Source organism: Gavialis gangeticus, unplaced genomic scaffold (genome assembly GCF_001723915.1).
Source record: "Gavialis gangeticus isolate Ggan-Ray unplaced genomic scaffold, GavGan_comp1, whole genome shotgun sequence".
Lineage (NCBI taxonomy): Eukaryota > Metazoa > Chordata > Crocodylia > Gavialidae > Gavialis > Gavialis gangeticus.
In genome coordinates this window covers 6,107,661-6,120,487 of record NW_017728973.1, presented here as the reverse complement: position 1 = coordinate 6,120,487, position 12,827 = coordinate 6,107,661, and the positions used below count along the sequence as shown (strand labels likewise).

General features: G+C 54.7%; 1 protein-coding gene across 1 annotated transcript in view; it reads right to left on the bottom strand.

The window, feature by feature from the left end:
* Positions 1-7,515: 7,515 nt before the first annotated feature.
* The window catches only part of STAC2 (SH3 and cysteine rich domain 2), a 47,337-nt gene continuing 42,025 nt past the window's right edge, over positions 7,516-12,827 (bottom strand). The window contains exons 11-12 of the mRNA XM_019507412.1: positions 11,168-11,305; positions 7,516-10,230 (exon numbers count right to left, since the gene is read on the bottom strand). Of these exons, the coding sequence (XP_019362957.1) occupies positions 10,126-10,230; positions 11,168-11,305 (243 nt within the window). The 3' untranslated portion in view covers positions 7,516-10,125. The remainder of the gene's footprint in view (positions 10,231-11,167; positions 11,306-12,827) is intronic.

Sequence of the window (12,827 nt, the reverse complement as noted above, 5' to 3'; positions counted from 1 at the left end):
AACACAAACATTAAAATATGTGGTTTTATACTAATTGTTCATTGTATCTAAGATGGGCCAAATTGCATCCCTGTGGCTGTGGAGTTGCATTTGGAGTAAAGCATCTCCACTTGTGGTGCCCTTGTGGTCATTCAGAGCATATATTTCCCTGTTGTGATGTATGGTGTTACTGGACTTGAAGGCAGGGAAATGAAGCTGTTTGTGCTTCTTGTTTTAGGTTAGAGAGAAAGCAAACAAGAGGGAGATTTTGATAATCCTGTTGCTCCTGGGGTTCTAGTACCAGAAGTGGGATTTAGACTAGTCCAGGGATTTAGACTGGCCCTTGATCTACACCCTGGTGGAGATGGGATGTGCAGGGAGGCAGGCTGGGATCTAGGCCCAGATTTGCAAACTAGGGCTGCGGCTTCAGCTCTCCATAACACATAGAAAGAGGCCAAATAAAGCAGGAGTAATTAATACTGAATTATTAATTACCTAATCCCCAGTGGCTTCTCTCACACTGCTTTAGGAAACAAGAAGAGGAAAACCCATGTTCTCTCTAAACAGCTCCTGTGGGTACAAGTGTATCAGCATGAGTGTGCATTGTGCATGCCCCTGCTGGGTGTTGGTGTACACTGGGGCTCATGTGTGTACTGACACGCTGTTGTGTTTGTGTGCTTGAGATCCATGTGTGTTCCTGACATTATTTGCAGGTGCTTGCATCTATACCTAGCACATTGGTTTCCAACCTTGAAGCACGACCCAAATCAGGGTCACAGTGGGTCCTCAGTAGGGTCGCAAAGGACCCACACACACACACGCACACTCACGTGTGTGACCTGGGAGTGGTGGGCCAGCAGGGTGTGGCCGCTGTGCACAAAGGGGGCAATGGCGGTGCCCCCAACCCCAGGCTGCTGCAGCCGCACTCTGCTCCCAGCAGCCCCCACGGTGCTGGGTTGGGAGATCCTGTTGGTGGCCAATTTGGGGTTGCAGCAAAAAAAGGTTGGGAACCACTAACCTAGCATTTGCTGAAGTTGGCTGTTGTCTAAGAAAGCTCATGTCTGTGTGAACCAGTTAGTCTGGAAGGTGCCACCTCGCCCTTCTTTCTGTCTGTCCGTGTCTGTACTGGTATTATGCCTTGACTTCTTAGTCCCCCAAGCATCAGCCCCTACCCTGGTCTGTAATCACCATTAGGAGTTAGTGTTTCTTCTTGCTGGGAGAGCAGGGTTCAGAGCCTCATCATCACACAGCAACAGCTGCATGGTCCAGACACACAGCTGGGTCCAGAAGCCTCTAGTGCATGATACACCCACAGCTGGAACCCAGAGCTGGGGCCAGAATCCTCAACATCGTGTGTGCACACTGGAGTCTGGGCTCCCCTGAAGTGTTACACACCCAGCAAGGGGTCTGCATGTATCTGTAATCCTTGAACTGAGGCCTGTGCACAGCTGGGCCCTGGTTCCCCTCAGCTAGTGTTGTCACAGCTGAAGAGCCTGGGTGTAGTGCATCCACAGTGAGAATGCTAGCCACTTGAGCAGGCAAGGCACACGTGCTCCCTGCTCAGAGCAGCGTGTGCACAGCATCCAGCTACATGCCTGGCCCCGTGCCGTGTCAGAGGCACTGCCTGCTTCCTCTCCCCCACACTTCTTTCATCTCCCTCTCAAAGGCATCACCTGAGACAGGTCCTTTGCTACTCTCTGCAGGGCGCACGTGTCCCAGCCTGGGGAGAGGAGCACTCTCCTGGCAGCGTGACAGATGGAGCCCTCAGATCTCTCCACACAGGAGCAGGGAAGTGGCAGCTTCAAGGGATTTCTCTTGCTACATTGGGGGCAAAATGTTCAGGGAACTTTGTTTGTTTGCTGCTTTGGTTGAGCAAATCCAACACCAGGGAGGACTTACTGGTAGCCCCCAGAGGGCTCTGTGTTGTAGGGCTGCTGCCCACAGCCCTGGCCCTAGGGAATGTTTCCCCTCCCCCACTCTGCCTCAGTTCCCCCAGCTGCAAAAGTCAAGCTGCACACTTCAAAGGTGGCTTGTGATGCCCTTGACCCCAGATCTGACAGATCCAGTGTTGGGGATGGAGAGAGGAGCTCTAATTTAGAGCTGAGTTGCAGTGTACAGTTCTGTGCCTAGGCTGGGTTTTCAATCCCCAGAGCCAGGGCCATGTGTGAGAAGCTGGTCATTGGAAGTAACAGGTGAAAGCTAATGACTCCTAGAGACTATGGGCATGGGCAGGTTAGAGAGACAGGTGGGTCAGGGGCTATACAGAAAGAAAGCATATGTGGGTTGATAGTTAAATAGTGTGTTTTGGGAGGATGAAGGGTGCTGCAGATTGAGAGATATTTAAAGGGATGAGTAGAAAGTGCCTTGAACTGCAAAGTGCTGGGGCCTGGCAAGTGTTTCAAACCCATGCTTAGGATACTGATGGCTCTGAGTCAGGACCCCAGAAAACACAGACCACACCAAGGAGGAGAGGGACAGAGAGGCATGAACTGAAGCCCAGCAGTGATGCTGCACCCCCTCCTCCTTGGTGGCAGGCCAGGCCCTGGGCACTGATATGCTCAGAAACTGGAGAAGGCCATAAGGAATTGCAGTCACCCCACATGGCCCCATCTGGCCGTGCTCTTGGATGCCAGTGTTTGCAGCATCCTGCTCCCATTGCTAGTGCTGGAACAGGGCAAATTATGTGGGCTAATAAAGTCATCACTGCTCTGTTACCAGCTGCCTGGCTGCTCTCACCACCCTCCCTTTCCCATCCTGGCTTTCCTGGCTGAGCCTGGGTCTCAGGTCCCATACCCACCCCAACGCCCCAGCCTAGAGTGGCCATCATAGAGGACATTCTGGTTTTCTGCTACTCTATCCTCTATTGATACAAAACACGACACTTTTATGTCCTCTATTTTTCTCTTCACGAAAAAGATATAGTTCATAAAGGCATCCAGTTTTGTATCAATAGAGGACAATTGGACTGTTCTCTCTGAATAGGCTCCAGCTCCCAATCCCAGCTAAAGTCCCAGCTTCCCAAGATCCCAGTCCCTCTCCAAGGCAGTGGTGATTATCTCAAAGGGTTGCAGGTGGGTTTTTGGCCAACAAGGGGTCACCATGCCCCTTCACTTCCTGGTCACTGCAGAGGTGGTCCAGGGAAGGGGCGATACTTCAAGCCCATCTCTTCCTGTGCTGCAGCCATGCCAACAGGTTTGCCAGTCCCCAGCCTCCTCAGCGGGAAGAGCAAGAAGCAGGCACTCATCATCCCAGAGTTGTCAGGATGCTGTAGAACCAAGTGACTGGGCTACAGAGGCAAGAGCTGGCTGGTGGCCTCTTATCCTGGCCCCTTGCGGCTTGTCTCTGGAGCTGTACAGTGCCAGAGCACAAAAGGAGGAAGACGGTGTCATGGGGTGAAGGAGCCATGCTAGTGTGGTGTGAGCCATGGGTTCAGTGCTTGCCTTGGTCTCAGCTGACTGTGGCTCCTCTCCCCCATGAGGCTTCCTTCATTATAGGTAGGTGTCAGCTTCTCTGAGCATATGTTACCTTCAACAGTCTTGGGCTAAAAATGTAGATGCAGACAAGGAAGGGACAGGATTTACACTCCCAATTCTGACAACGCAAGAGAACATGCGAGACCCCATAGGTCACCATTTCTCTCTCCTGGGAGTCTGTCCCTCCTGGTTACAGATGGCAAAGCTTCAAGGGGTGGTGCAGAGACAGAAGCTGCGCAGCCTGGCTGCCATCCTCGTGGTCTACGCCTTCCTAGACCACAGAGGCATGGGTCTGAGTCTTCTAAGTGTGTGCCAAGGCCTGAGCTCAATGAACTCCTCTACCTGTGATGGGTCAGATCCTTCTCCCCCTGCTGTCTGCACCACTTCTGTGTTTTACCTTAAGCATCCAGTGCCAAAGAGCAATCAGGAGCAAATGTGGAGCACAAACCCACATAGAAGACCAGCACCCAACCCCCAGATCATGCAGGAGCCCCCCCCTTCGCCCCCCCCAGCCAGGGTTTCCCTTTCTGGGCCTGTGAATCTTGCTGTCCTGGCTGCGCACCTCCAAGAGGTGGCATGGGAAGCTCATTTTCCTGCCCCAGCTGACAGCCTGGTGGAGAGGATGTTCTCTTGTGAGGTGAGAGTGATAGGTTTGTAGCCTCTCTGGCTGAGAAGGATGGACCTTCCTGACATAAGATACCTTGCTGAGGACTCCCTGTGTACTCACCCAGCAAGTGGGTGACCTCAGGGCTGTGTGAGGGACTGAGAGCTACACCTTACTGCAGAGGACTGTGGTGTGGGGTGGAGGCTTTGACACCCTTGACATTCAAGAGCCACTGGTTCAGCACAGGGCTGTTTGGTCTGGGAGATGGCTCTCTAGGGCTGCTGTGACATTGCCTCAGGTGGAAAGGCCAATGTCATGATGTGCTGAGGGAAGTCCTATGTCCCCTCATAGTTTCATAGTGCTTAGGGTCGGAAAGGACCTAAACAGATCATCAGGTCTGACCCCCTGCCCAGGGCAGGAACTGGTGCTGGGGTCATATTGCCCCAGCCAAATATCTGTCCAGCCTCCTTTTGATGACCCCCAAGATAGGAGAGAGCATCACCTCCCTTGGGAGCCCATTCCAGAGCCTGGCAGCCCTAACTGTAAAGTAATGTCTCCTGATGTCCAGCCTGAACCTGCTCTTTAACAGTTTGTGGCCATTATTCCTAGTAACCCGTGGTGGTGCCTGGGGGAACAGAGCCTTCCGCAATTCCCGCTGGTCCCCCCTGGTGAGTTTGTAACAGGCCACCAGGTCCACTCTCCGCCTTCTCTTGTGGGGGCTGAACAGGTTCAGGCCCATAGCCTGTCCTCGTAGGGCTGCCCTGCTGCCTCTTGACCATGTGAGTAGCCCTCCTCTGGACCCTCTCAATGTTAGCCACATGTCTCCTGAAGTGCGGCGCCCAGAACTGGACACAGTACTCCAACTGCAGCCTGACCAGTGTCACATAGAGGGGAAGGATCACCTCCTTGGACCTGCTTGTGATGCATCTGTGGATGCACGACAAGGTGCTCTCTGCCCTCCTTACCCAGCACTGGGGAGCCTGGAGCATCTAAGCCCCAGCCTCCCCAGAGCCCATCCTCAAGGTTACTGTCCCAGTCAGTTCTCAGGGGCTCCCAGAGGCAGGCTGGTCCCTTTTGTCTAGCCCTTGGCTGCCATTCAGTGCCAGGAGCCCAGGCACAATCTGCCCCCTCCTCAAGCTCTGGGGACATTCTGCCTCAGGCTCAAATGCAACAGCCTGATCCAAAATCAAATGAGAAGTGGCCCCTGGGCTTTGACTCAAGCCTCTTAACAACCCAGCATGGACTCAGGTCCTGAGCAGGGTTGTAAGACTGGGGAGCAAGTTGGGCCTAGCATTGATGAGAGCAGTATCCCAGATGGGGAAACTGAGGCACTGAGCAGTGAAATGCTCACTGTGCAGAGTCAGTGCCAGAGCCCTGCTCCCCTGAGCCTTAGTCTTGCGCTATATCCACAGGGCTGTGGCCCCCAGCCCCCAGAGGGCAGCCTCTGACCCCACTCCAAAGCCCATTCAGCAACTCAAGTCAATATAAACAGTTCCCTCAGGTCCTGCCCTGTTACCCCAGCCACCCAGTGTCAGGGGCACCTTGCTGAGGAAGGAGGGTGATGGGGGTTGTGCAAGCCCCTCAGCTCCCTGGAGTTAGGGTGTGACAACATGTCCATAGAGAGCCCCTTGGAGGGAGTCCTGCCCCCCCGGTTGGGAGGCCAAGAGGAAGAGGGCTGCAGGATGGACCAGCTGCAGGGCAAAGGAGAGTATCCTTGTTGTGTGCGGAGAGACCCATCCCAGCACCCAGCCCCCTCCTGCGCTGGATCTGGGGACTGGGGGAGTTCCCAAGCTGTGGAGCCCTTTGTCAGCCCTCCTGTCCTGCCCACAGTATGGCTGACAAGCAGGATGGGCTCCTAGGACTCCTGGGATCCATTTTGGGAAGGGTCTGAAGTGCTTAGAGAACTTGACCAGGCATCTTAATCCCAGCTGCAGGAGGCAGTGGGGTTGAGTGGTTTGGGCTCTAGCCTGGGACACACGAGATGTGGGTGCAATTCCCAGCTGTGCCACAAACTCCCAGGGGAATTAGCTTCCCTAAAGACCTTTGAGGATCGAGGCCTCTGGAACTGGGCCTGCAGGAGAGAGGTAACGTGACCTGGTCAAGGTCATCCACCGAGCTAGGAGTTCTGCTACGTAGACCCTTACTCTAAGCAGAGCATTGCACGCCCTGGCAGATGCAAAAGCTAGAACCCAGGAGTCCTGTTCTTTCTTTCCCCTGGCCTGATTCTCACCACCAAACCTCCTTGCAGCCCAGGACTGGGAACAGAAACCAGGAGCCCTGACAGTGAAGGGCAGAGAGGATACAGCAACCTGGAACAGGCTGAGCCGCTTTGCAATCCATCAGTGCTCTCAAGTGCTCACACAAAGCCCTCCTGATAAACAGCCTGTTGGGGCTGCCGCGGAGGCTAAATGGATGACAGATGGACATGCATCCCTGTAAATTACCTTGGAAGAGGCAACAGCGCCCAAGTGCATGCCACTGGCGCAGTAAGGCCCAGCCCGCCTCACCCGGTCACGTAGGCTCACTCAGATCTGTCAGGCCCAATTGTTCTTCCAACATCATGGATGCCTGCTTTTGTGTGCTGTTGGGCAAGCGGGGATCGTGAAGGGCAGCTGCTAATTCCCCAGCAGGGACCAAAGGCCCTGTCATCCCACCCCACAGCCAGCTGTGCATACTCTGCCTGGCACTGCTGGTGTTCTGTCCTGACCTCAGCCCCCACCTGCTGCTGCAGACCTGGTTCTCCCCCATCCTGCATCCACCCAGCCGTTAAAGCAGTGGCTCACGTTTCACAGCGGGAGGTGCTGTCAGCCACACAGGGTAGCATCTGCTTAGCACTAGGATCAGCAGCCTACGGGAGCTGTTAGAAGACCTCTGGTCTGCTAGTCAGTGCAGGGTGGCAGAGCCAGCTTAGTCCCTGTCTCTCTCATGTTCCAGGTCATGCCAAAGAGCTGGCACAGAGGGGGCAGCGTCAGCAGCTGAACAAGTTATGCCAGCATAGCCTGGGAACAGGGATGGGGACACCTGGCTTCCACAGCCAAGTCTGAAAATAGGAGAAGGGGGTCTAGGGCTTACATCAGGACCCTGGCAGCCAGGACTCCTGGCTTCTATGGCCAGGCCTGAGAGAAGGGGAAAGTGGTCTCTTGCTGCTTTCAGGACCCTGGGAACCAGGACTCTTGGGTTCTACTTCCAGCTCTAGGAAAAAGCATAGGACTCCTAGGTTCTAGTCCTAGCACTTGAAACACATAAGAAACCACCCCATCCCTTCTCTGTGCCTCAGTTTGCCCCTCTGGAAATATGATGTTAGGAAAGTACATGCCCTGGTCAGAGGCCAAAGGAGGTTGAGGCCCTAGGAAGACAGTGCAAAATCCAAGAACATGAGCTCCTGCAAGGGAGACATCAGGTCCCCCCGCAAGACTGTTCTTTGCCAGCATTGGACACACAACCCAGCACAGCCACGGATGCAACATGGTAACATTTAATTTGGAACATTTCAGCCAGGCTGTCCTCTGCAGCTGGCCAGCTGGGTGAGACATGCATTCTCTATGTACAGTGACACTCCACAGTCCTAGCTACGGTGCATCCAGATTGCTGCTGGATGTTATTGCTTAGGTGAGTTGCTATCACAACCTATGTGGGGGAGAAAGCCCCTTCCAACAGGCTGCAGTGGCCGTGTGCATGTGTGTGGACACACACGTGTATATATGATTGTGGGGATGTGCAGAGGGGTAGGGAGTGACGAGTCAGCCCTCCTTCATCCATCCAAGGTAGGAAGCAGTATCAGATGGATGCCAGGCTCAGGGTTGGTCTGGAACAAGTGTTGTTTCCAGCAGTGGGTTTGCTAAAGACTCTGGTGTGTGGGGGCACCCTTGGTCTGACTACCTGGCTGCAGCTTTGGACTCTTAGCATATGGGGTGTAGGGTACAAGGCTGTTGGAGCCTCACTTGGAGTGCTGGTTATAGATGAGACGATGGTCCCTGCTGGTGGGATCCATAGAAATAAAACAGAAGACAGGTTGGGGCTGGGGTTAGATGTGGCAAAGCAAACTGCTGGGGGTGGCATCCATGATAGTTTGGCAGTCTGGCCATGGGGCCTGCCCCCTGCCAAAGCTGACAGCTGGAAACAGTGCAACTCCCCAAGCCACGAGCCTGGGAACCTTTTCCTGCAGATTTCCCTCTGTGCTGACCCAGGCTGGAGGGAAACACCCAGTGCCACGAGGAGTCAAAGACCAGCTTTTCTGCTACACATGACATCCTCCCATGCACCAGCCCTGAGCTACACTCACAGGGACACAGAGCAAGTGGGAAGTGGGGTTGGGCTCAATGCCTGCAAGAAGTGCTGTGCTAATGGGGTGGGTACTAGACAGAGCAGAAAGGGGGCAGGTTGCTCAGGTATGGGAAGCACAATCACTTACCGCAGAGCAGTGGCTTTCAAACTGGGGTATGTGTACCCCCACCTTCCAGCGCTTTGCCAATGGGGACATGCCTTAATTGTAATCACGGTAATGGAGTTGCTGGTTGGTCAAGGCACAGGGAGTATAATGGCATTGCTGTACATTGACATTGGTGAATGTGCAGAACCACACTGAGGGTACAAGTAGGTAATGGGCAGGAGGCAGGGGTGCAGCCAAAGGAGTTTGAAAACCAGTGTAATGGAGCAAGTGGGACTGGACAAGGAGCTGGCAAGCAAGGGGGCTACAGCCCTGACCCTCCCTGCTCAGGTAAGCAGTCTCAGGATGGAGGGTGGGGAGGGGGTTGTTTCATGCCTACTTCAGCCACTCATCAAAGCTCCTGGGGGGTGTTTTGGGCCAATCAGGATTGACCTCTTTAAGCACAAAGAAAAGCCCCCTTGATTCCATGGAATTGCCCAATGTGCCTCCTCAGCAGTGGCCACCCCCTCAGAGATAAGAGCTGCCATGGTACAAGCCAGTAAAAACATCGCTGATGCAAACAGCCCCCCTGAGGGCAGCGATGGCAAATCTCCAGGCTGGGAGTGATGCTGGGTGAGGAGGACCAGACTGGATGGACTGACAGGTCTCCATCTTTAGCTGTCCACATGGAGAACAGCAGCTGGCTGGAAAATGCCCATGGTTCAAGTATGGTGTGAATCCAGGCAAAGGTTCCTGAGGTCTGGGAAAAAAAAAAAATCACTCTTCTGTGGGTCACAGACAACCAGGGAACATCCTGGGAGATGGAGCCTCAACATAGGGAAAAGCCCCTACAGACCATGGAAAGCAACACACAGCCACCTGTGGGGGTGGGTCACACGGCTAGAGAAAAAGATGTTGCCTTGGCCCTTCATTGGGCACAGCCAATGCCGCCTCCCTGGTCCTGAGTGGTTCGAGGAAATAACCCCGTGTGGTTTCCAAAATAGGCCCTGTGATGACACTAACACACCGACACCCACACAGACAGGTACACAGACGCTGCACAGAGAGATGGGGGATGCCCCCACCTGAGCCTAGAGGCCAGGCCAGGAGCTATTTCGGTTTCCATGACATTACAGGCATGCGACATGGCCAGGGAGGCAGGGTCGGTTGGGTGGAGGTATGGAGGCAGGATAAGACATATTGGTGGGAGAGCAGGCGGCTCAGTATGAAGCCATTTCTCTGCCCACATTGCACTCCAGGGAGGGTCCCTGCCGGGGAAGAGACAAACACAGGATGGGGCACAGCTGGGGGACTCTCCTGGTGCTCCCTCTCTGATGTTCCCATAGTGGGGGACCCTGTGCCCCACCTGCCACCAGCACCAACCCAGACAGGTGGGATCAGGCAGGTTCAGTTTGAAAAAACGTGAGGGTGGCAACAAACCTGCCCTCCCCAGACCTTGCTTCTGACCCCTGTAGGGCAAACAAGGGAGGGTGGCATCTTTTGGGCTTCTGTTCCGAAATAAATCCTTTTCAGCCCAGTGCAGTGTGTCGGCAGCCACGGTGCCCTGAGCACGGGGAAGTAGTGAAGGGCAGCCTGGGAGTGCAGCTGGGTGGGGATGGGCTGGGGAGGCCACATCCCCCTGCTGGGAGGATAAGGGTTGGATTTCTTCATTGCCCTCTGTGTCCCTCGCTCCCCAGCTCTGCTCAGATCTCTGTCAGGGCATCAGCCGGGACCAGGCCGCGTTTCTTGCCGCTGGTCACCTTGATGAAGCCCTCATTCTCCTTGCTCTTGCCCACACCAACGCAGATCTGAGAAAGGAAGAGAGAGTCAGGAATGAAGCTGGAGGGGCCCAGACCTCTGCTGAAAATGAGGCAAACTTGACAGATACCAGGGCAAGGAGGGCACAGCCTGGCAGGGCAGGAATATGCCAGTGACACTGCATGAAAGCCTAGGGAAGACAATCTGCTGGTCAATGCCACACACACCTCCCAGCTGTGTCTGCCCCAACCATCCCTGGCTTCTCTGTCCTCTTGCTCAGGCTTTGACAGCAGCTGCTTCTATCCCAGACAGTGGCATCTACAAACTCCAAGGAAAACCCCATGCCCCCGCCACCTCCCCTAAGCTTGCCAGGGTGAGACTGACTTATTCAGGAGCAACAATAAAGCAGGCAGGATCTAATGCCAGCAGAAAGCGGAGAAGGGGAGAGTTAATCCCACCAGATGCCAATGCCTGCTAAGGACGGTCAAGGATCAGTGTCAGATGGGAAGCCAGCAGAGTCCCAATGGTGGACTGAGGTCTGAATCATTCTTAAAACCCAGGACACACCCTTGCTGGAGTATGAACAATGCCCTGGGCTACAGACAGACCCAGGAAAGCTCAGCCACTTTCCCACATGAGCAACACCAGGGGAGAGGGTATGAATCACTTCTGGCCATGCAATGAGATCAGCCATGGCTTGCTAGGCCCAGGCCCCACCCTGCCTTGCCCAGGTGATGTGGACTGGCTCCATGAATGCCAATAAGGCAAGAGTCCAGCTGGTATAAACCCACTGTCTTCTGCCCTCCTCCATCCCCTAGCTTGGCCCCTCCCCACAGCATAGACCCACTTGCCTTCCTATTACACCCTCCTTCATTGAGCCACCTGGGCTGTTCCAGGCCCCCTGCCCTACTCTATCATCCCACTGCAGTACAACTCTCTGCTGTCCTGCCCCCTGGCCTCTGCAGCATAGATCACCCCAGTCCATACCTGGCTTTCTTTGAGGCTCATCTGTCCCTGCTCCTTGTTGCCCTGGAAGTTTCGGCAGCATTTCCAGACGCTCTCGCCTGGGCGCACCCTCTGCACAAAGTTGGCTGGGAAGAAGCCCATCCTGTCTCCAGTCTTGCCCTGTGATAGCAAAGGAGGGGCCATGAGCTCAAGTGTCCACCTGCCTGTCTGCTCCCAGCTCCTTGTTACATGGAGATCTCTATGCCAGAATGGGGCTGAGGCCCATGTGGGCCATCAAAGAGCCATGAGATGGCAGCAGTGTCCTGCTGGACAGGGAACAGAGCAGGGAGCAGGAGGCTCTGCATCCTACTGCTGAGGTCAGAGAGATGAGCTTGGTACTTTGCTGAGCATGTCTTTGTCCCAGCCCAGTCCCCTACATTGTTCGGTCTTTAGCCTCAATGACGAGAACCTGACCTCCAATTCATACGCAGGTCCTATGTCCAGCCAGGAAGGGAAGCCAGCCCTTGAGATCCAGGTCCATCCCATGCTGCCCAGTCACCCCCTGACTCCCTAAAGTGCTGGTTGGTATCACTCTGCCCAGAGAAAAGGCAGCCTTTGGCCTTGGGGTCACCAACCCCTGAGAAGGGACCTTTCACATGGAACATGGGGCTCTCAAGCTGGTGAGCAACAGCGTCCATGCCTTTAAGGATCTGCCCCAGTGGTGCTCAACCCATCCAGCATCGTGGGCCAAATAAGCGACACGGGGTTGGTCTGCAGGCCTGATCCAGTGTGGGGTCAGTGTGTGGGATTGGTCCATGTGTGCAGTCGGTCACACTGGACCAGCTGTGTGTGTTGGACTTGGCTACAGTGTGACCCTGAGTGCTGGCCCAACCCTGCCTGTGGGTCTGGAAATTTGGCAGTGGGGGAAGTGGTGGCAGTGTTATTTGCTGTGGCTGTGCTGTACTGTGCAAATAACAGTGCTGCCACTGCTTCCCTGCTCCAGATTTCCAGACCCTTGGGAAGCCCCATAGGCTGGATGACAGCTCCATGGGCTGTAGGTTCAGCATCACTGATCTACATGCGTCTTGCACACCCTGCACTGCACTATATGCAGACCCCATCCCAGCACGCAGGCACTAGCAATCTATCAACACCCCCCTTCACAAAGTGCTTTACTGCATACATCCCATGTGCACCTGAACTTCCCCTGTGCATTTGTACATGCTGTACTACACGCCCAGAGCCCTCTGCATCCACTTGTAAGACCACCATCATATTCATGCACATACCACATGGACAGGTGCCCTGATGAGGGGGCTGCGGGTGCTCGACCACCTGGGTGACAGCGATCTTCGCCTGCTGGAATTCTCCATCCAGCGCAAGGTGGCAAAGGCATGCAGCAAGGCAGCAGCCCTAGATTTTAGGAGGGCAAACTTCAACGAGCTAAGGAGGATAGTTGGAGAAGCGCTGGGGTCCCGGAGGGGAGGGGAGCCAGGTGTCCAAGAAGAGTGGTCGCTCCTTAAGGAGATGATCCTCCAAGCCCAAAGGAAGGTAATCCCAACGAGGATCAAAAGGAGCAGGAGAGCACACAAGCCTCCATGGCTCACCAAAAGCATCCGGGAATATCTCCTTGCTAAAAAGGAGGCTTACACCCAATGGAAAGAAGGGGTCATCACCAGGGAGGGCTATTCTGCAGTTGCTC